Source organism: Mandrillus leucophaeus, unplaced genomic scaffold (assembly GCF_000951045.1).
Source record: "Mandrillus leucophaeus isolate KB7577 unplaced genomic scaffold, Mleu.le_1.0 Scaffold116, whole genome shotgun sequence".
Lineage (NCBI taxonomy): Eukaryota > Metazoa > Chordata > Mammalia > Primates > Cercopithecidae > Mandrillus > Mandrillus leucophaeus.
In genome coordinates this window covers 4411912-4434617 of record NW_012099876.1, presented here as the reverse complement: position 1 = coordinate 4434617, position 22706 = coordinate 4411912, and the positions used below count along the sequence as shown (strand labels likewise).

Sequence of the window (22706 nt, the reverse complement as noted above, 5' to 3'; positions counted from 1 at the left end):
AGAAAACCACAGAAAAGCCAAATGACTGCAGGAAATGCAAATGCATTTGTTTCACAGGAATAGGTGGGCCACCTTCCCCAGTTCCGAGATGAAAACAAACATGGGTCCAAGTCAAAAAGGAAGGGGAGAGTAATTATCAGAATACCTTAAGTCTAGCTGGAGAGTTGAGATTAGATCCGTTTAAACAAAAGGAATTACCCTGATCACCTAAGCAAGGAAGTAACATGATGAATATGATGTTAAGAAAACATTCCCCTGGCACTTGTCTAGCTGAACTGAAATGGTAAGAGAAGAGAGGCACAGAGGTCCTCAGAGATTAAATGGACATAAAAACAAAGACAATAAAGGCTTGAATTTGTAAGAGAAGGACTAAATTCAAGATGCTCTGCAGAGCAGGAATGCATTTAGTAAGTGACTAAAGAATGAAGGACAAGAAGACATCATTTGGCAAGCCCAGGGTGTGTGAAGGTAGCATCAGAGACTTTCAAAGCAAAAATCAGCTTAGATGAAAGCTATGATAAACTCAGTTGTTTGTTTGAAGTTTTAGTGATCAATGTAGGCAGAAACTTCTTGGAGGCAGGTGGAAAGTTGAGACTAAAAAGGAGGATGAGAAGCCAGAGTTGTATTTACACATTTTTTAGTCATCCAAAAAAAGAACAGACTAATTTATCTATTATCACATGAGCAAAGGACTGGGAAAATGAAGCCTAGAAAACTGGGTGTCTGGCCAGAAAAGCAGAGAGAACACTTAGAAAAAAAAAAAAATTAATTTCAAGTCCAAGAACTTTGTTTCAAAGTCATCAACACTCAGAGCAGATGCCCTACAGAGTGAGAAGATACTTAAAAGCTTTAAGCCTGAGATAAAACTCACTGGGTGACTGCTCGTGTGAAAACTTTTACTAATTTTATTTCAATTCATTCACGAAATCAGCACATACTTACTTGAATACAGCTTCCAGCATGAGCAAAGCAATAGAACAATGATACCGAATGGGAAAACAGCGTCCTATGTTAGTTTGGGCATATCATCAACCACTCTGCAAACTCTCATTGACCCTGCATGTCTTTAAAACATAAAGCTCTTACAAGGAATACATGAAATTAAGGAGGAACTGGAAGATCCAGACTTTAAGTATCAGGAGAAGAAATACAGAGGTACTTCTTTCACTTTAAAAGGTTCACAGATACAAATCTCTGTAAAAACATTCTTCGGGACAAAGGTTGCACACTCCAAAGTTATTTCCAGTGAAGAATATAACCATTTAAAATGTTTGTGATTTATTCTGTTTAGGCACTTCAGTTTTATTCTTTCTTAAAATGTATAGAAAAATCAGTACCTAGAACTCAATTGATATGAAAATAATTGCATAAATCTTTTCAGTGTGATACACAAAATCAACGCAGCCATTTTCAAATGAGCACTAATAATAAAGTCAGTACCACATTCCCATTTAAGTAGACAAAAAAACCTAGGACACAGGATTTAAGTGATTCCTTGAAGCAAACTAGCAAGACAAAAGCCTAGTGATTATCCATTTACTATTCAACTGTCTCTTTCTCTGGAAGTTTAAAGAGCTGCTCTATACTTTTATCAAAAAGGGGAAACCATTGTCAAATCTTAGGCTTGTTTCTCTTTTTGTGGTGTTCTAAGGAATGTGAAGACTAAGGTTAACTGAAATTCACAGAAGAGCATAAACCTATAATTGCTCTGAAAGAGTGGAAAGAAAAACATTGATAGTAAAGATGCAGGGAGTTCTTTTTTTTTTTTTTTTTTTTTTAATAAAATCTCTCCTTTCCTCCTAAATATTAATAAAACCTTAAATCTTTTACTTTAGATTTAGAAAATGACTCATGTTTCCTACCCCTAAATTCCAGCCCTCCCCTCTCCCGGAATAAAAAGTAGACAACCCCATCACGAGCAAAAGTAAAAGCTTTTAGCCTCCTGGAATGGGTGGGAAGAAAGAGGAGGGGATCATTACACATTCCCTGTAGAAGACAAAGCCAGATGCACATTCCAGAGAAATCTGGCGGGTCCGAGTTTTTCCTTAAATACAGACTGGCCTGTCACTAAGCCAGGCTCTGTAATCTTCCCAGGCTGCCACCGCTAGGGAAGCCAGGAATCCCTTCTAATTAATCAAGTCCTCCCAACAAAAATTTTCCCACCCACAATAAAGTAGGTTGGGGGAAAGGGAAGCAGCAGAGAAAGCTCTGCAGCCAAAAGAATTCTAGACTTTAGTATAATACCTAACTAATCCAAGAAAACAGATGCAGGAAGCAGAGGAAATGATCTACAGAGACACACAATGAGCTAGGAAACTTTCACAGCACTGCTCCGCTGGGACCCAGAATTTAAATTCAAAATCATAAGATATAATTATTATTGAAAGCGAGTCTGGCAACATCCTATACTTTTTCAAATGCCTCTAAGGCAGGGGGTGGACACAAACTTTCCTGAGGTAGATACCATGTGTATCACTTGACCCTTTTAACAATAATTTGATATTTGGATTTCTTTTTTATTTTGCTAAAGTTTTGTTTTAATGGATAAACATTCATAATTATTACATTATGTGTCCATGTCTATTTCTTGCAAAGGAAATGGTTTTACCTTGGCCTTGCTAACTTACCCCACACCTGCAGCCGGTTTAACCCAAGGTAACTTCATTGAAGGCTTATTCTGATAAGGTACAAGGAGGTAGGAGTACCAAGGATACAGCGATTTAGATCTGTGTTGGCCAATACAGCTGATACTAGCCACTGGTGCCTACTGAGCATTTGAAATGCAGCTACTAGGAATTGAGATGTAGGCTGGACGCAGTGGCTCATGCCTGTAATCCCACCACTTTGGAAGGCAGAGGCAGGCGGATCACTTGAGGTCAGGCATCGGAGACCAGCCTGCCCAACATGGCGAAACCTTGTCTCTACTAAAAATACAAAAATTAGCTAGGCATGATGGCGTGTGCCTGTAACCCCAGCTACTTGGGAGGTTGAGACAAGAGAATCACTTGAACCTGGGAGGCAGAGGTTGCAGTGAGCCGAGATCTTGCCACTGCACTCCAACCTGGATGACAGAGCAACAGAGTGAGACTCCGTCTCAAAAAAAATAAATAAAAGATATATCTGTATACATATTCCATATATAAATCAGTGTGTGTGAGTGTGTTTATTTCAGACTTTGCAGGCAAAAAGGTCTTTATTTCAACTACTCAACCCTCCACTCTACTGTAGCATAAAAGCAGCCAGGGATGATATGCAAACAAGTGGGAGTGGCTGGATTCCGGTAAAACATTATTTACAAAAACAAGCAGCTGGCATGTGGGCTGTAATTTGCAGATCTCTGGTCTAGATCTTTTCCCTACCCTAAAGAGTTTATTATTTTGGAAATTTTAAAATGCTGGGGTGGGTGCAAAGCTCGGGTTTAAGATTGCTATGAAGCCTTGGGGAGACGCGCCTGCTGTTACCACTTCCTTCAGTTAAAATAAGAGTCACTCACTGAAGTACAGGACATACCTCCCTGCTACAAGCTGCAGTAGCCCAGAAGTCTATAGACCCTGAAAGTTATACTTTCAAGGATTCCCACATCTCATGCACTACTGCCATTTCCTGGAAGTCTGGCCTCAGAAGAGTCTACAACTCTTGAAAGAATTCAAGAGCCAGCTGCGCAGTGGTAGTGTCGCCTGTAGTCCCAGCTACTTAGGAGGCTGGATCGGGAGGATAGCTTGAGCCCAGGAGTTCATGTTCAGCCTGGGCAATATAACGAGATCCTGTCTCTAAAAAATAGTGATAAAAAAAGAATTCAAGACCAGAACCACAGCAATTAAAAAGAAAAAACAAAAGTATTCATATGCAGGAAGGTCAGAAGATCTTTCTTCGCTTGAAGAAGAGTAAATCATTTGCAAGAATAATTAATACCATTCCAAGGGCAGTCTTAGAATAAACAACCCAGATCAAGTGGCAAAATACTTGGTGTTCATCAGTTTTTCTGTTACTTTGAAACCCTGCTCTATGCAAGTACTTTTCAACTCAGTCAAAAGTGGCTGCATCTATGTGAAAAATTTGCATAAGTTAATTAATTCCTTTTAAATTTTATTAATTTTTTTTTTCAAACTTAGAGATGGGGTCTTGCTATGTTGCTCAGGCTGCTGGTCTCTAACTCCTGGCCTCAAGTGATCCTCCCACCTGGGCCTTCCAAAATGCAGGGATTACAGATGTGAACCACTGTACCCAGCCTATATTTTATTTATGCACTTAATTTTTATATTAATCCATAGACACATATTAAAATGATATATCAAAGTGAGGTCTCAAGCTGGGTGTAGTGGTGCACATCTGTAGTCCCAGCTACTCAGGAGGCTGAGGCAGGAGGACTGCTTGAGCCCAGTAGTTCAAGATCAGACTGGGCAGCATAAGTAGACCCCATCTTTCAAACAAACAAACAAACAAACAAAATGGCCTCTTCTGCCTCATCCAGCTCCCTCTCTCACTCCAACTCTCACTCACCAAGGGCAACCACACTGAAACTTAGCTTTTTGATCTGGTAATTTGCCAACATATTTCTAAACACTATGTTTATCCTATGAATGTCTTATTACTTCAGTTTTATATACTTTATGTGTGAAATGAGGACTTAATCCTTATAACTGCCCTTCCACATGTTTCCTTCCCCAGCCTTCCAAAACTTGGAGTTCACAATATTATGAAATGTAACCTCTGTTCAAAGCTGAACCATGCAGGAGGGTCACTTGAGCCTGGGAGTTCAACACTGCAGTGAGTTATGACTGTGCCACTGCATTCCAGCCTGAGCAACAGGGCAAGACCCCATCTCTACAACAAGAAGAACAAAAAGCTGAGCCATGTAGTATACTATGCTTAATTTCCTATCTTGCACAATCTTTCGTTTACTGAGAGCTGAGGGTTGCATCATTTTTCTTTTGTTTAGTTTTCTATATTCTTATGACTAAATCATTCCCATGCTACCTGATAGGCCTAAAAAAATTTCTTCTCAATGCATTTAAATACATGAAGTATTTTATTCATTTCATTTTTTATTGGAGACATCTTTCATGGAACCCTCTGTCTTCTTCCAATAGGACTGGTTGCAGTTCAGAAACCAATACTCAGAAATATAACTCTGTGACATGCTAAACTAAAAAAGCAGCAGCAAGGTCTCTCTGACCTCCTCCCCTCCTCCCCTCAATCCATTGTCTCCCCCAAAGCACAAGATGAGGCTGTTTGCTGAAGCTCCATTATCTTCCTAGAAACTGGATACCCAAAGAGGAACACAATTGCGTTCCATATCTTCCCTGAAATTATCTATAGCAGAAAAGAAGACTAAAGAATGCAAACACACAGTGGACAGGCATTTCAACTAGATATTATCTGCTTCTTGGCTCATTCAAATTCTAAAGAAAATCATCTACAAGTTAATTAATGTTTCTCAGGTCCATTCATTTCCCCTAAAAATCAGTTACCCCTGTATCTCCCAGTTCCCTCTCCCCAGTGAGAGGTCAACCATCTGGCCCTTTGGGTTTTCGTTTCTTGCTGCTGTTGTTGTTTTTAGAGCCAGGGTCTCTCTATGTTGCCCAGGCTGAACTCAAACTCCTGTGCTCAAGCAAATCTTCTGCCTCAGCCTCCCCAAATGGCTGGGACTACAGGCATATGCCATCACGTCCAGCTTTTGAGTGTTTATATTTTGTATGACTTCCATGCACTTGCGTGAACATAATAAATTTGTTATGCTTTCCTTAGTTAACTTAGTCTTTTGTTACAGGAGTGCTGGCTGTGACCCTTCATGATGGGGAGGAAAGGATCACGCCCCTTCTACCCTTACACTTTCTAGGCAAAATACACAGTAATCATCAAGGAATTTGGTTAGGCCCTCACCTGTCTGGCTCCCTATTTCCTGGATCCTATATCTGATTCTTTCTCTGTTTATTCCCCTATTTTGGAAGATGACATCCTTTCTAAAACAGTGTGCATCAGAAGGGAAGTGTTTTCTATACTCTGCATCCTAAAAATGTCTCTATTCCACCAGGTGACTGAACGTTGGGCTGTAAAGGGAATTCTTGGTTGGAAACCATTTTTCCTAAAATATTAAACATATTGTTCTACTGTCTCCTAGTTATTGCTATTGAGAAGGGTGTTCTGATTCTTGATCCTCTGTATGTGATCTGTTTGTTTCTTAAGTTCTTCTCTAAATTCCCAGTGTTCTGAAATTTTAGGATGATATGCCTTAGCACAACTCTTTTTCACTGACTTTATTGTGTATTCTCTCACAGCTCTTTCAAACAGGAACTTTGTATCCTCCACTTCCAGTAAATTGTATTGTATTGTTTCTTTCATAATTTTTTCTCAACCATTTGTTTTTCTTTCAGAATTCCAATTTTTCATATCAAGACTGAAACTCTAATTTTCTTGTGGTTTTCTCTTCAATTATTTTTTTAATCTATTATTTTCTTGTTCTACTTTCTGGGCAGTGTTCCTTGGTGTTTGCCCCATACTTTATCATATTTTTATTTATATTATGCTTTTAATTTATAAGAGCTGTTTCTTGTTCTTGGGAATTTCCCTAGTTTGTAACATCCTAACCTTGTTTTGTGGTTATATGAAATAGCTTCCTTCTTCGCTCTAAGGAAGCAAATTATAGTGCAGTTAAAGTCTTCTCTGGCTCCCTAGCACCTCTCTGCTCTTTAGAGTTTGTTCATTCACCATATTTTCTAATTCTCATACTCTAAGTTCTTCTTAAATCTGCACGAATGCTCTTCTGTCCATTCACAATTTAAAAAGAAAATGAATGGTTATTGGAAATTTTTATTTCCCTTATTGACTGATGGGCTTTGGGAATCCAGTAGGAACCCATCTGTTTGGTTGGGGGATACCAAATATAGGCTATGCTATTCATCAGATAAGCAGGCTTTAGGTTAAGAAGTAAGACTAGAGATAAAAAGAGACATTTCACAGTGATTAAGGACTTACTTCAATAGATATAACAGTTATAAATCCACACACACCTGCTAACATAGTCTCAAAATATACAAAGCAAAAATCAAAACTAAAAGGAGAAATATATAAATTTAAAATCACAGTTGAAGGTTTTAATGCACCTCTCTCAACAGATAAAACAAGTTAACAAAAATATTAGTAAATACATACAATTAACAAACCAGACCCAAGTGACTATACTTAGGTCACTGCACATGACAACCATCACATTTTCAAGTGCTTATGTAACATTTACCAGAACAGACAGAGGTACTGTGCTAAACATCAATAACAAAATGATTATTAGAAAATTTGCAAATACTTAGAAACTAAACACTATGCATTTAAATAGCCAATGGATCAAAAACAAAATCACAATGAACACTGGAAATTATTTGACTTGAGTGATAACAAAATCCCTACTTTAACTGCATCCCTATCAAAACATGAAGGATACAATTAAAGTAGGAAATGCTTAAAGAGAAATTTATAACTTTAAGTACATGTATCAGAAAAGAAGGCTCTACACCAAAAATTTAACCTTCCACCTTAAGAAGCTAGAAAAGAGTACATTTACCCAAAGAAATTAGAAGGAAATAATAAAGAAAGAAGTAAGGAAATAATAAAATAAAATACCAAACCTACTACAGGATAAAAGAATTCAAAGCCAGAACTGGGTTCTCTGAGACGACTAATAAAATTAGTAAGCCCCTAACAGTACTAATCAATAATCATCCCTTTGGAAGGTTCAAGCCTGGCTGTCAGAATATTTGGAAGCAGGATATAAGAGCCAGGAAGGCTGAGAGCTGCTGGTATCATAATGCCCTAGAGGTATAAAAGATAAAGGAGAGTGGAGAATGAACTCACTACAGTTAGTTAAGCCAGAAGTTGTGAAGAATTTCAATTTATAGTTCTGTATCCCATTAGCATATAATACAATATTTGACACATATAAAAATATGCAACGTATATATCCTCATATAATACTTTCTGGTTTATATGGGCTAGTTTGTCCATAACTAAAACTATAAATTTTTGGAGAAGGAGCTATTCAATAGAGCTTTTTACTTAATTCCCTTGAGAAATTACGACTTTCACGAAAATGCAACTAAAAAAATCTCTGCTTATTGACCAAGGAGAGCGACATGGAAACTTGCTATTCACTCAGGACCTTGGAAGGCCAGGAGGGGAATGGAGAACAGCAAGGAAGTGAGAAACTGTTTGCAAATTACAAAACAACATCAAGCTTGTGCCAGACTCTGTTGTAAGTTCTAAAGTTATACTACCAACAAGGTGGTAGAATCTCAAGCCATGAAATTAGTATAAAATCTGGTCCAAAATGACTGAAATGTTAATGGCTGTAGCAGAAGTAAACTTAAAACTGTTCAAGTACTCTGCAGGATTCATAAGTCTTTCCACGTGTGTGTGTGTGTGTGTGTGTGTAGGATGTCACTGAAAATGAAGCACAATCAAACAGCACAATCAAAACTTACACACATTAACAATCCAGCAATCTCAACAACCAATTTATTCCACACTTAATAAATAACAGTTATTAGATTTTATTTATTTTATTAGATTGTTCTAATCTAAGAGACTATAAAATAAGTTATTTTAAAATTATTAAGATAAAAGGAGAAAATTGAAATAAATTTTTAAAACTAGGGAAAGTATATAGAATAAGTGCTGGTAGAATTTGAATTTTTAAAATATAAACAAATATAACTTCTTAAATAAAAAAATACAGTCACTAAAATGAACAAGTTAAAGAGAAGATTAAATACAGATAAGCAGATTTTAGTGAAGTGAAAGAGGTCTGATCAAAAAGCACTCTGGACCAGGCACAGCGGCTCATGCCTGTAATCCCAACATTTTGGGAGGTCAAGGCAGAAGGATCACTTGAGCCCAGGAGTTTGAGATCAGGCTGGGCAACACAGCAAGACTCCATCTCTACAAAAACTTAAAAATAAAAAAATTAGCTGGGAGTGGTAGTACATGCCTGTGGTCCCAGCGACTCAGGAGGCTGAGGCAGGAGGACTGCTTAAGCCCAGGAGGTCAAGGCTGAAGTGAGCCATGTTCACACCACTGCACTCCAGCCTGTGTAACTGAGAGAGATCCTGTTTCAGAGGGGGAGAAAAAGCACTCTCAATGCAATAAGGAAAAGAAAAACAGGGAAGGGCAATTGGCCACTGGCCATACAGCACTCACACAAGACTTCAGGAGCAGTGTTCCCTGGGGAGAAAGCATGTCTGAAAATATCAGTAGCAGGTGTGCAGGTCTCCTGCTGCCCATGATACCCTGGAGCAGAGCACAGAAATCTGGCAAAACTCGCTGTCAGACATTTAAAAAGGGATCCCCATGATTGAGTCATGGAGCTTTTAAGTAAGGTACATGGAGAAGCACCGGTCCCTAGCCTGTCAGAGGCAGAAATACAACTACAAAGTGAAGTACAGAACCTTCAATATGATGTGTCAGAACCCTGTCCCTATCCCTATTCTGCTAGCCTGACACTCACTGTTGAGGCAACTCCTCTGCCTACCATGATCTGGAAGCTTTGTTCCAAGCCTTACAGGTATCACTATAAGATGGGATAATATGGTAGCAGAATATGCCACTTTCATGTGTATGGAACTTACCCATCTCTGGCATAATTAGGGGCCTCAGGTCCAAGCTTCATGGTTGACCAGGATGGTCTGCCCTACTTGGCCATAGCCAGTTTCAACAGAACTTTGCAAGAGGCCCAGCCCTTTTCTGAGCATACAGACTACCGGGGCTCAGTCCTGGATAAAATTAATCTCACTCCTCCAGCATATAATAAACAGTCATATGAGACTATCCAACCAACTTCAAATAAAAGTTCTCTATAAGAAGAGAACAGAGAGAATTAGGAGAGGCAGAGAAAATGGTCAAGAATTTTCCAAAACTGATGACTTGAGTCTACAAATTGAAGACATACATTGCATCCCAAGCCAGATTAATAAAAGCAAGACTATAACTAGAGATTTCGTAGTGAAACTATAGAAGAGCAAAGACAAAAATAAATCTTAAGAGCAACCAGAGAAGAATGACAGATAACCAAGAAAGGAATCAAATCAGGCCAAACAGTGAACTTCTGAGGTGAGTAGTCTCCATAGACACACCCCAACAATTCTCCTGATCCCTGTGAGAAAATGCTGCTTCTCAAGTCAAGAGTGCAGGTTCCCCTGACTCTAGGCTGGCCCTGTGAATGCTCTGATCAATAGAAGGCCACAGAAGTGGCATCTGAGATGTCGGCATCTAGGCCTTCAAAGGACTGACAAGTCATACTTCTTTCATTGTGCAAGTCTTGTCCTAAGATGCCACCCCTCAAAACGCAGTTTTGAGTTTTGGGCATCAAACCGGGTTAGATGCCCAGCCACACAGAATAGGCACATGGATGAGAACTGAAGAACAACAATTAATAGATCCAGCAGCGATTCCAACCAAAGCCAGCATTAACTGCCACTGAGTATGCCCATCTTTCATGTTCCACCTAAGTGAGGCCCCTAAGTAGAACTGCAGCCCCAACCAACGTCAAAAGGAAAAATTACTCAATTGATGCTAAGCAACCTACAGAATCAGGAGAGATCATAAAATGGTTGGTGTTTCAAGCCAACAAGTTTTAAGGTGGATTTTAAGCATCAATAGATAATGAAAACATTTCTCAGTAGTAATAAAAGATGCCAGAAGACAATTAAAAAGTATCTTTAAAGTGTTGTTGGAAAATAATGCTCAACCTAGCATTCGAAAACCAACTAAATATCTTTCTTTCTTTTTTTTTTTTTTTTTTTTTTTTGAGACGGAGTCTCGCTCTGCGCCCAGGCTGGAGCGCAGTGGCCAGATCTCAGCTCACTGCAAGCTCCGCCTCCCGGGTTTACGCCATTCTCCTGCCTTAGCCTCCCCAGTAGCTGGGACTACAGGCGCCCGCCACCTCGCCCGGCTAGTTTTTTTGTATTTTTTAGTAGAGACGGGGTTTTACCGTGTTACCCAGGATGGTCTCGATCTCCTGACCTCGCGATCCGCCCGTTTCGGCCTCCCAAAGTGCTGGGATTACAGGCTTGAGCCACCGCGCCAGGCAAAAACCAACTAAATATCTTTCTAAGGTAAGATCAAAATATATGTTTAGACACAGAAATAGTTAAAGTTCATCACTTATATGCCTTCACAGGAAGAAATACTAAGAACATATATGGATACAAGAAATAACTGAAAGCAATGAAATTTATAAATATGTTAGTAAATCTAAATAAGCACTGACTTGGTTAAAAATAAGACAGAGCTATAACATTAAATAGTATATAATCTGGCCAACTAGCTATTGTAATTTATATTCTGATGTTTTGAACTTGCACTTATGGTAACGCTAGCATACAGAAAATGTCCTAAAGAAACAACAACATATATGAAAGCATCTGCAAGATCTTGTACTCACCATCAGTTCTTCTCTTCTCCCTCCCCACTATCCCTCACACAGGAGCCTCCCATCTATCCACACCTGAGAAGGTCTCAACCCCAGCCATCAAGGAACAAAGAAGGGACATTTATAAGAGGAAAATGAAAGAGGGCAACCAAACAAGAGAACTCTCCTGGCATTGACCCAGGTAGAGAATTTGCTGATTCCTTCTTTTGATTACCTTTTATCTGCTTTGACATAATGAGAAATCATGCCATGGACCTGGAATATGAATAATAATTTTTAACAGTAAAGACCAAGGGATAACCAAAAAGCATCTTTAAAAGACGAAGCAAGGAACGCCTCATAACCATATGAACATTTTCTCCCCCATCTCGTTCTCAAAATACACATTTTCAATCTGCCTAGAGTCCCCAAAACACCAAAAGCAACTGCAACAAAAGCAAAAATTGACAAATGGGATCAAATTAAACTAAAGAGCTTCTGTACAGCAAAAGAAACTATCATCAGAGTGAACAGACAACCTACAGAATGGGAGAAAATACTTGCAAGCTATCCATTTGACAAAGGTCTAATATCCAGAGTCTACAAGGAACTTAAACAAACTTACAAGAAAAAAAACAAACGACCCCATTAAAAAGTGGGCAAAGGATGTAAACAGACTCTTCCGAAAAGAGGACATTCACGTAGCCAACAAATATATGAAAAAAAAGCTCAATATCACTGATCATTAAAGAAATGCAAATCAAAAACAACACAATACCATCTCACGCCAGTCAGAATGGCGATTATTAAAAAGTCAGGAAACAACAGATCCTGGTGAGGCTGTGGAGAAAAAGGAATATTTTTACACTGTTGGTGGGAGTGTAAATTAGTTCAACTATTATGGAAGACAGTGAGGCAATTCCCCAAATATCTAGAGACAGAAATGCCATTTGACTCAGCAATCCCATTGCCGGGTATATACCTCCCAAGATATAAATCATTCTATTATAAAGAAACACGCATGTGTATGTTCATTGCAACACTATTCACAATAGCAAAGACATGGAATCAACCTAAATGCCCATCAGTGAAAAAACAGATAAAGAAAATGTGGTACATATACACCATGGAATACTATGCAGCCATAAAAAGGAACAAAATTATGTCCTTTGCAGGGACATGGATGGAGCTAGAAGGCATTATCCTCAACAAACTAATGCAAGAACAGAAAACCAAATACCTTACAGTCTCATTTATAAGTGGGAGCTGAATGAGTACACGTAGACACATGGGGGAAATAGTACACACTGGGACCTGTTGGTGGGGCAGGGGGAGGGAGAACATCAGGAAGAATAGCTAATGGCCACTGGGTTTAACACCTAAGTCATGGGATGATCTGTGCAACAAACCACTGTGGCACATGTTTACCTATGTAACAAACCTGCACATCCTGCACATGTGCCCCAGAACTTAAAAGTTGAAAAACCTTTTTGCAGAGTCCCAAGTGTAAAAAGTAGAAAGTCAGGAACTTCAATTTTCAATTAACATAGAACTCAGTTATATTAGACAGTGATTAGACACTTTTTAAAAAGCTATTAAACATTACTTACTTTAACAGCAAATTTCTTAGATGCCATGGCTTACTGACTCCACAGTAACTACAAACCTTTAAGGAAAAAAAAAAGTTATAATTAGATACATTAAAATTTATTTTTATCTGGATATTATACAGGAAAAAGATTGGCTGAATAGTAAAATATCAATGGGTATTTATGAGATGAATGTTCACTTATAATTCCCTTAACCAAAATACTATATTAAATTACTAATTTAAGCACTGCTTGTAAAGAAAAGGACAGGCCCTGGCCAGGCATGGTGGCTCACACCTATAATCCCAGCATTTCAGGAGGCCAAAGTGGGAGGATCACTTGGGCTCAGGAGTTCAAGACTAAACTAGGCAACACAGCAAGACCTTATCTCTACAAAAAAAAAAAAAAAAAAAAAAAAAAAAGGGGGAGAAAAGCACAGGCTCAGATGGCTTCCCTGCTATATTCTACCAAATCTGTAAAGAATAATTTAAACCAATCCCTCATAAACTCTTTAAAAAAAACAGAAGCATAAGAAAATTTCTCAAATAATTCTGAGGCCAGTGTCATCCTGATACCAATACCAGAGAGAGACATCATAAGAAAACCACACATCAATGTCCCTTATGAAGACCTAAAAATTCTCAACAAAATACTAGAAAATCAAACACAGCAACATGTAAAAAAGATTATACACCATGATCAAGTTGGATGTATTCCAAGAATGCAAGGATAGTTTAAGATCTGAAAATTAATCAATATAATACACTCTATTAATAACAGAAAAAAATGCACATAATCATCCCAAATACAAAAAAAAAAAAAAACCCAAAACACTTTTTTAATTTAAAAAAAAAAAAAAGCCAACACAATAGGAATAGAAGGGACTATCTCAACCTGATAAAAGATATTTAGGAAAAACGAAGTGCTAAAATCATACTTAATGATGAAGACTAAATGTTTTCTCCCTTAAGATGAGAGACACATCTTTACAAGAAATGTCTGCTCTTGCCACTTCTTTTCATTATTGTACTAAAGGTTCTAACTAAGGCAATTAGGCAACAAAAAGAAATAAAAAGCATCCAGATTAGGAAGAAAGAAATAAACTGTCTATTCATAAACAACATGTTCTCATACATAGAAAACCCTAAGAAATCATCAAAAAACTACTAGAATTAATAAGTTCAGCAAGGTTGTAGGATATATGATAAATATTTTTAAATCTACTGTATTTCTACATACCAACAATAAATAGTCCTAAAATAAAATTTAAAGAAAAATTCCATTCATAATAACCTGAAAAAGAATACTTAGGAATAAGTATAACAAAAGTACAAGATTTGTACACCAGCAGTCATAAAATACAATCGAAAGAAATTAAAGACTTAAGTGGAAAGATAACCCATGTTCATGAATTGTTAAGACTTAATGCTGTTAATATAGCAATATTCCCAAATTGTTCTCAGATTCAATGCAATCTCTATCAAAATCCTAGCTGACTTATTTACAGAAATTAACAAGTTTATTCCAAAATGTACATAAAATTGCAAGAGCTCTGGAGTAACAAAAACAATACTGAAAAAGAAGAATGAAATTGGAGAAATTCAGGCTTCTCAATTTGAAAGCTTACTATGGTTGGACGCAGTGGCTCATGCCTGTTAATCCCAGCACTTTGGGAGGCCGAGGAAGGTGGATCACGAGGTCAGGAGTTCGAGATCAGCCTAGCCAACATGGGGAAACGCCATCTCTACTAAAAATACAAAAATTAGCTGGGTGTGGTGGCATGCACCTGTAATCCCAGTTACTTGAGAGGCTGAGACAGGAGAATCACTTGAACCTGAGAGGTGGAGGTTGTAATGAGCCAAAATCATGCCACTGCACTCCAGCATGGGTGACAGAGCAAGACTCTGTCTGAAAAAATAAATAAATAAATAAAAGCTTACTACAACATCACAACAATCAGAACAGTATGGTACATGCTGAACATCCCTTACAGAAATGTTTAGGACCAGAAGTGTTTCAGACACAGGATTTTTTTCAGATTCGGAATATTTACATATACATGATGAGATATCCTGGGGATGAGATACAAATCTAAATACAAAATTCACTTATGTTTCATATATACCTTATACAGATAGCCTGAATTTTATATATTTTTATGATTTTGTGCATGAAACAAAGTTTTGACTGCATTTTGACTACAGACTGTCATGTGAAGTCAGGTGTGGAATTTTGTACTTGTGGCATCATGTTGGCATTCAGAGAGTTTCAGACTTTGCAGGATTTCATATTTTGGATTTTCATATTAGGGATGCTCAACCTACACTAGCACAAGAACAGACATATAGGCCAGGCACGGTGGCTCACACCTGTAATCTCAGCACTTTGGGAGGCTAAGGCGAGCAGATCACTCGAGGCCAGGAGTTTGAGACAACCCTGGCCAACATGGTGAAACCCTGTCTCTACTAAAAATGCAAAAAATCAGCCAGGCATTGTGGTGCGCACCTGTAATTCCAACTACTCGGGAGGCTGAAGCACGAGAATCAGTTGAAAGCAGGAGGCAGAGGTTGCAGTGTGGCAAGATCACGCCACTGCATTCCAGCCTGGGGGACAGATTGAGACTCTGTCTCAAAAAAATAAATAAAAGACATATAGGTCAATTGGAATAAACTTGATAGAAATAGAGCCTTAAATTCATGTTCAATTGATTTTCAACAAGGGTACTGAGATAACTTGATGGGAAAATAGTTGTTTCAACAAATGGTTCCAGGACAACTGGGTATCCATATGCCAAATAATAAAGTTGGACTGCTACATCACACTATGTACAAAAAGTTAATTCAAAATGGATCAAAGACCTAAATATAAGAGCTACTATAAAAATCTTAGGAAAAAAACATAGGCATAAATTTTTGTGACCTTTCGTTGGGCAACAGTTTCTTAGATATGATACCAAAACAGAAGTGACAAAAGCAATTAGTACGTTAGATTTTATCAAAATTAAAAACTTTTATACTTCAAACCAAGAAAGTAAAAAGATAATACACAGAATAGAAAACAAGTCTGCAAATCATACATCTGATGAAGGACTCATGTCCAGAATATATAAAGAACTCAACTCAATAAGAGGAAAAATAACTCAATTTAAAAATAAGCAAAGAATTTGCATTCCTTCAAAGAAGATCTACAAATGACCCATTAAGCACATGAAAAGATGCTTAACATCATTAGCCATCCAATAAATGCAAATCAAAACCACAATGAGATATTACTTTATACCCATTAAGATAAATAGCTAAAATCAAAATGACAAATAATAACAGATGTTGGCAAGGATGTGAATAAACTGGAACTCTCATACATTGATGGTAGGAATGTAAAATGTAGCCACTTTGCACAACAGTTTGATAGCGTTTCAAAATTTACAGAGTTGCCACATGGCCCAGCATTTCCATTCCTAGGGATATAACCAAGAAAAAAAACAACAACTCCATACAAAATAATTATACAGGAATGCTCACAGAAGCACTACTAATAATCGTCGAAAAATGGAAACAACCCAAATGTCCATCCACTAATGAACAGATAAACAAAGTGTGATATATCATACAATAGAATATTATTTGGCAATAAAAAGGTAAATATTCCCCTTTACTGTGCTCAGCCAGGCAACCACTTTTTCTCACCCTGGCACAAAACCGGAGTATTTTCTGGAGAGGGTAAGACAGAGGATCTCTAGTCTGGAAAACACTAGGCACAGTAGAAGGTGGAATCTTCTGAACAAAGAGAAATTAGGGAATACAAATGGAGACCTTCCTCTGCCTGCATGCCTCTCTACCCTGCCTACACTCTCCAGAGAGCAGACTAAAACATCCCTATTCAGAGAATTGGACTAACCTAAAAGACAGTGTCTAAAAATACAGACATAGGGGTTCCCCAAGGAAACAGCCTAAACAGATGGCTCTTAAGTGAAGTCCAGATCCATAAGCCCCACACCCATATGCAGAGATTCTAGTTCTCTTTTAATGTTCCACTCTCAAATATAAGTAAACAAGCAGGAACCACCTGCCACCTAAAGCAAGATTATATTATGAAAGAAAAACAAACAGAGAAAAAAAACCTACTTGGCTGAAACAAAGTATGGAGGGAGAAGAAAACATTTTTTAAAAATTATCATTAGGAAGGTTGCAGATACTGCAGCCATAAAGAAAAAAAAAAAAAAATGACAACAAAAAAAGAGACTCTCAGAAGACAACAAACTAAAACAATGATAGTTGAATTTTTAAAACTTAATAGAATGGTTGAAAGATAACATGATGAAATCTCTCAGAAACTTCAGCCAAAAATAAAAAAAAAAAAAAAGGAAAGAGAAAATAAATTAAAATTAAAAGACCAATATAGGAGGTCAAACACATGAAAATGATTATAGAGACTGACCCATATTAGAGCATCTATCACAGCGAAATTTTAGGTGTTGGGAATAAAAAAATTTTCTTTTAAGTGTGTGTGGGGGGTAGTAGGAGGTGCAGAACACAAAGGATCAGGAGTCAGAATTGGTTCCAAACTGCCCAAATATAGAGAGAAATATCTTCAAAATTCTGAAGAAAATTGTTTCCAACCTCAAATTGGATTTAAACTACAGGGGAGAAAAAAAAATTATTAGACATGCAAGTTCTTATAAAACTGTTTCATGTATTTTTTCTCAGGAAGCTACTAAAGATGTGCTTCACCAAAATGAGGAAATTAAGCAAGAAAGAGGAAACAGGAAGGGTGAGACAGGAGAAAGGCAGAGGAAAGCTGAGGATCTGGTGAAAGGAGGCCTCCATGAGAGCCGTGGGTAGACCACAGGGGAAGCGCAGGTGCGGACCAGAGCAGGCTGCAGGGGAGAGGCACATCCAGGAAGATCTACGGACACACGCACACACGGATGAGTTTTAGACAACTGGTGAAGAATATGAGATTGAATTAGGGCAGGTACATGGAAAGCTAAACAGCAGAAGAATAACAAGGCAATTACTGATTCCACCATAAACAAAAACTGCAGTAAATAAAGAGTGCTTAATACACAGCTGAGTTATGACTAGCATTTATAGTCATAATAGTAAACATTGAATGTTGAGCTAAACAATGTTATGCTTATGATGATATTAGAAAAATAGGGAATGTGTGTGCATAAATATGGTGAGGGTACAGAGGTTAAACAGAGCAAAAGATCTCTAATGGTGATGGAGTGTTTCAGAAACAAAGCAGACTAGTGAAAATAATAATAACCACAATGGCTATATTAAAGCAAAAATACAGACAGTAATTTAGTGATCTGGATCCAATTCTTTGTTCTTTAATAAACATTTTTAAAGTTTATTTATTTATTTTTTATTTCTGAGATAGAGTCTCACTTTGTCAACCAGGCTGAAGTGCAGTGGCTCAATCGAGGCTCACAGCAACCTCCACCTGGTGGACTCAAGCGATCCTCCTGCCTCAGCCTCCTAAGTAGCTGGGATCACAGGTTCATGCCACCAAACCCAGCTAATTTACATATACATACATATTTATTTATTTTTTTGTTTTGAGACAGAGTTTCGCTCTTGTTGCCCAGGCTGGAGTGCAATGGCGCGATCTCGGCTCACTGCAACCTCTGTCTCCTGGGTTAAGCAATTCTCCTATCTCAGCTTCCCGAGTAGCTGGGATTACAGGCGCATGCCACCACGCCCAGCTAATTTTTGTATTGTTAGTAGAGACAGAGTTTCATCATATTGGTCAGGCTGGTCTTGAATTCCTGACCTCTGGTGATCCGCCCACCTTGGCCTCCCACAGTGCTGGGATTACAGGCCTGAGCCACCGCACCTGGCCTATTTTTATATTTTTTATAGGGATGGGGCTTCACTATCTTGCCCAGACTGGTTTTCATCTCCTGAGCTCAAGCAATCCAACAGCCTCAGCCTCCCAAAGTGCTGGGATTATACGTGGGAGCCACCACGCCCTGCCCGTATCCGATTCTTAAGTACTAAACTCTGCCCCAAACTGAAGAACGAGGTGAAGAGAGCCCACAAGGATGGAGGAAAAGGGTTGAGGAGGACACCATCATTCACAAGCCTTGAGCATGGAACTATTTGCCCGTTGAAATTGTTACAGCAGCTCTTCCAATAGAAATATAATGCAAGCCACAAATGTAATCTTAAGTTTTCTATTAGTTGCATTTTTAAAAAGTAAACAGAAACAGGTAAAGTTAATTTGAATAATCTATTTCATTTTATTTTATTTTAGGTTTTTGAGACGGAATCTCACTCTGCCACCAGGAATGGAGTGAGAGGTGCAATCTTGGCTCACTGCAACCTCCACCTTCTGGGTTCAAGCGATTCCCCTGCCTCAGCCTCCCAAGTAGCAGGGATTACAGGCGCCCGTCACTAAGCCCAACTAATTTTTTGTATTTTTAGTAGAGACGGGGTTTCACCATGTTGGCCAAGCTGGTCTCGAACTCCTGACCTCATGATTTGCCCACCTCAGCCTCCCAAAGTGCTGGGATTACAGTTGTGAGTCACCGTGCCCAGCCAATCTATTTTGTTTAACCCAATATAGTCAACATGTTAGCATTTCAACATGTGAGCTATATAAAAATGTTTACATGCTTGTTGTTTTAACCAAGACTTTGAAATTGGTTATATTTCTAGGACATCTCAATTTGGACTGGTCATGTGTCAGGTGCTCAATAGACACTCGTAGGTAGCCACCATTATGGACAGCACAGTTTGAGAGCCTTTTTTAAAACAAGAAAAACACGGCCAGGTGCGGTGGTTCACACCCTGTAATCTCAACATTTTGGGAGGCCAAGGCAGGTGGATCACTGGAGGTCAGAGTTCGAGACCAGCCTGGCCAAAATGGTGAAACCCCGTCTCTACTAAAAATGCAAAAGTTAGGCAGGCATGGTGGTGGACGCCTGTAGTCCCAGCTACTCGGAAGGCTGAGGCAGGAGAATCGCTTGGACCCGGGAGGCGGAAGTTGCAGTGAGCCAAGATTGTGCCACTGCACTCCAGCCTGGGTGACAGAGTAATACTCCATCTCAAAAAAATAAATAAATAAATAAATAAGAAGGGCACTTATTTCTGTATCCTGAATTATTTATTTATTTATTTATTTATTTATTTATTTTTTTGAGACGGAGTATTGCTCTGTTGCCCAGGCTAGAGTGCAGCGGCGCTATCTCGGCTCACTGCAAGCTCTGCCTCTGGGGTTCACCCCATTCTCCTGCCTCAGCCTCCCGAGTAGCCGGGACTACAGGCGGCCGCCACCACACTCCGCTAATTTCTTTTGTATTTTTAGCAGAGACAGGGTTTCACCCTGTTAGCCAGGATGGTCCCGATCTCCTGACCTCATGATCCGCCTGCCTCGGCCTCCCAAAGTGTTGGGATTTTTATTTCTAAAATAAGAGTAATAATACCTAACTCAAAATTATTGAAAAGACTAAATAAAATGACACATAAAAACACTAGGCCGGCCGGGCGTGATGGCTCATGCCTGTAATCCCAGGAAAAAAAAAAACCACTAGGCCTTCCTTCGATGGGTATTCATAATTATTATTACTTAGTCAATGGTGATTTTTTTTTTAGAAATGTGGTACCCTTTGATTTTAATTTTTATTTTTTTAATTTTTGTCTCCTATGTGATCAGATCCTAATTTTTTAAATGGACAAAAAATATCTTTATCCAAACCCTAAGTCATTTTAAGTATTCATTTCCATTCTCTAAATAACATAATGCACATGACTTACAAAAATATTTAATGATGTTTATCTTAGCAAGCCCATTTAGACACAGTGGAAGTGGAAAAAAAGTAAGTTCCTAGGAAATCAGGCACATGTTTAAAAACAATATATATATAAAGGTTATCCTGAAAACTGTACATGGATTTTTAAAATTATATTATTTTTGTCTAATAAACATAAAATCAGTCACCTTAAACACATTAAATCAGGCTTGAATAACCTTGCTAAGAATTAAGGAAGTCCCTAGATGAGGGTACTTAAAAAGAATACTCAAGTGGATCAGCTAGACATGGAACCAGGAAAAGGGGGACAGTTTTGTCAACAAGTAACCACCACAAGTAAAACATGTGTGATCCAATTATTTTTTACACACCGATTTTCCCATACATACTTCTTTTCCTGAAGGACAGACAGACCAAGTGGAAGGCCAAGGCAAGGCTTTCACATCATATCTGCTATTGGATAGATCATGAATGAGCCATATTACAGTGAGGTTACTGTAATGGCTAAAATGACTAATACAGTTACATTTTCACATTTTCAACTCACAATAAGGTTTTTGTTTTGTGGGGTTTTTTTTTTTACATTTATCAATAAAACAAGAACAGCTACATTTGTGTTGTTGACGCTGAATTTTTCAAAGAGTATCATCAAAGTCCAATATCAAAAAAATGATCTCTAGGGATCTGGAACTGAAAAGCATGAACTTTTTATATAAAATAATATGGTCTGACAATATAAAACAGGATACCTGGGAAAATGAAATCTATATTCTGAATATTTTAGTCTGTTTTTAGTAATCATAACACACTCTGCTTCAAGGTATGTGACTTTTTCACTTGTTTCCACAATGTTTGGAAATTCAAAAAATCACAATTTTAGGGCTAAAATAGATCTTACAGACCCTCTACTTCCAGCCTTACCATCTATTCCCCTAATGAGAACTTATGGGACCAGGCCTGGATCTCACAGCTGATGGCCTAACCAGGCACTAGATAGAGTCTTGTTAGGTCCACTGAGAGCAAACTAGCACCATCTGTCACCTGTAGAATTGCCAAGGTCAGTGACTCATTGGGCTGTCAGGGTAGGTGTGACCTTCCTCCCTCTGCCTCACGCCAAGGTCCAAGTTCCCAACACAGAGTATGACCTCAAATAAACCTACATGTGTAGTGGTTCTCTCTTGTTAACCAAAGAAAGAAAGAAACTCTATTGTTAAAGAAAATGTAGTTTGAACTCGTTTATCGCTATGCTACATAAGATGGCACCCTTCATACACAAAATATAAATAAATGAATTCTGCCAGGATAAAGCCCATAACACATCTGGACAGTCAGGTGCATAGACCTTGAGCTTGCATATTTGCTAAAGTCATTTCAAATCAAGAAATCCTCTTTTCTTTGGTTTATGACAGCACTAGGCATGTGCTGGGGATGAATTAAATGGTGAAATCTGAAACAAACTAAGCCAATCTGCTAAAGTCCCAAATATGGTAAAATCATACTTATCCATGGTGGCAGGAGTACACTCTCATATGTGAGCAGCCCTCAGAGCAATGCCTAGCACTAGAGGGTACTCACGAAAAACCTGCCGGGTGAAAAAAATGTTCCAGATAATTGGAGCTGAGTCACTTATACATATAACCTTTTTACCTTTTTATTTTTTTTTTTTCTGTTTTTAGGGAAATTTTCCAGAAATATACTAAATCTTTATTAATGTTCATAAAAATACCATATATTGAATATTTGATATTTCCAATCAAAATTATAATCACACTGGGCAATAAACCTACACAAAGCAATAGTAGGCCAGCAGGGTTGTCTGCCTGCTCTCGCAGGTGATCCCAAAGCTGTAAGAGTGCCTGAGTCCCTTTCTTTTTTTTTTTTTTTTTTGAGACGGAGTGTCGCTCTGTCGCCCAGGCTGGAGTGCAGTGGCCAGATGTCAGCTCACTGCAAGCTCCGC

General features: G+C 38.3%; 1 protein-coding gene across 1 annotated transcript in view; it reads right to left on the bottom strand.

The window, feature by feature from the left end:
• The window catches only part of SLX4IP (SLX4 interacting protein), a 198141-nt gene that overhangs the window by 160888 nt on the left and 14547 nt on the right, over positions 1-22706 (bottom strand). Inside the window, exon 2 of the mRNA XM_011998755.1 lies at positions 13009-13064. Coding sequence (XP_011854145.1) covers positions 13009-13035 — 27 coding nt within the window. The 5' untranslated portion in view covers positions 13036-13064. The remainder of the gene's footprint in view (positions 1-13008; positions 13065-22706) is intronic.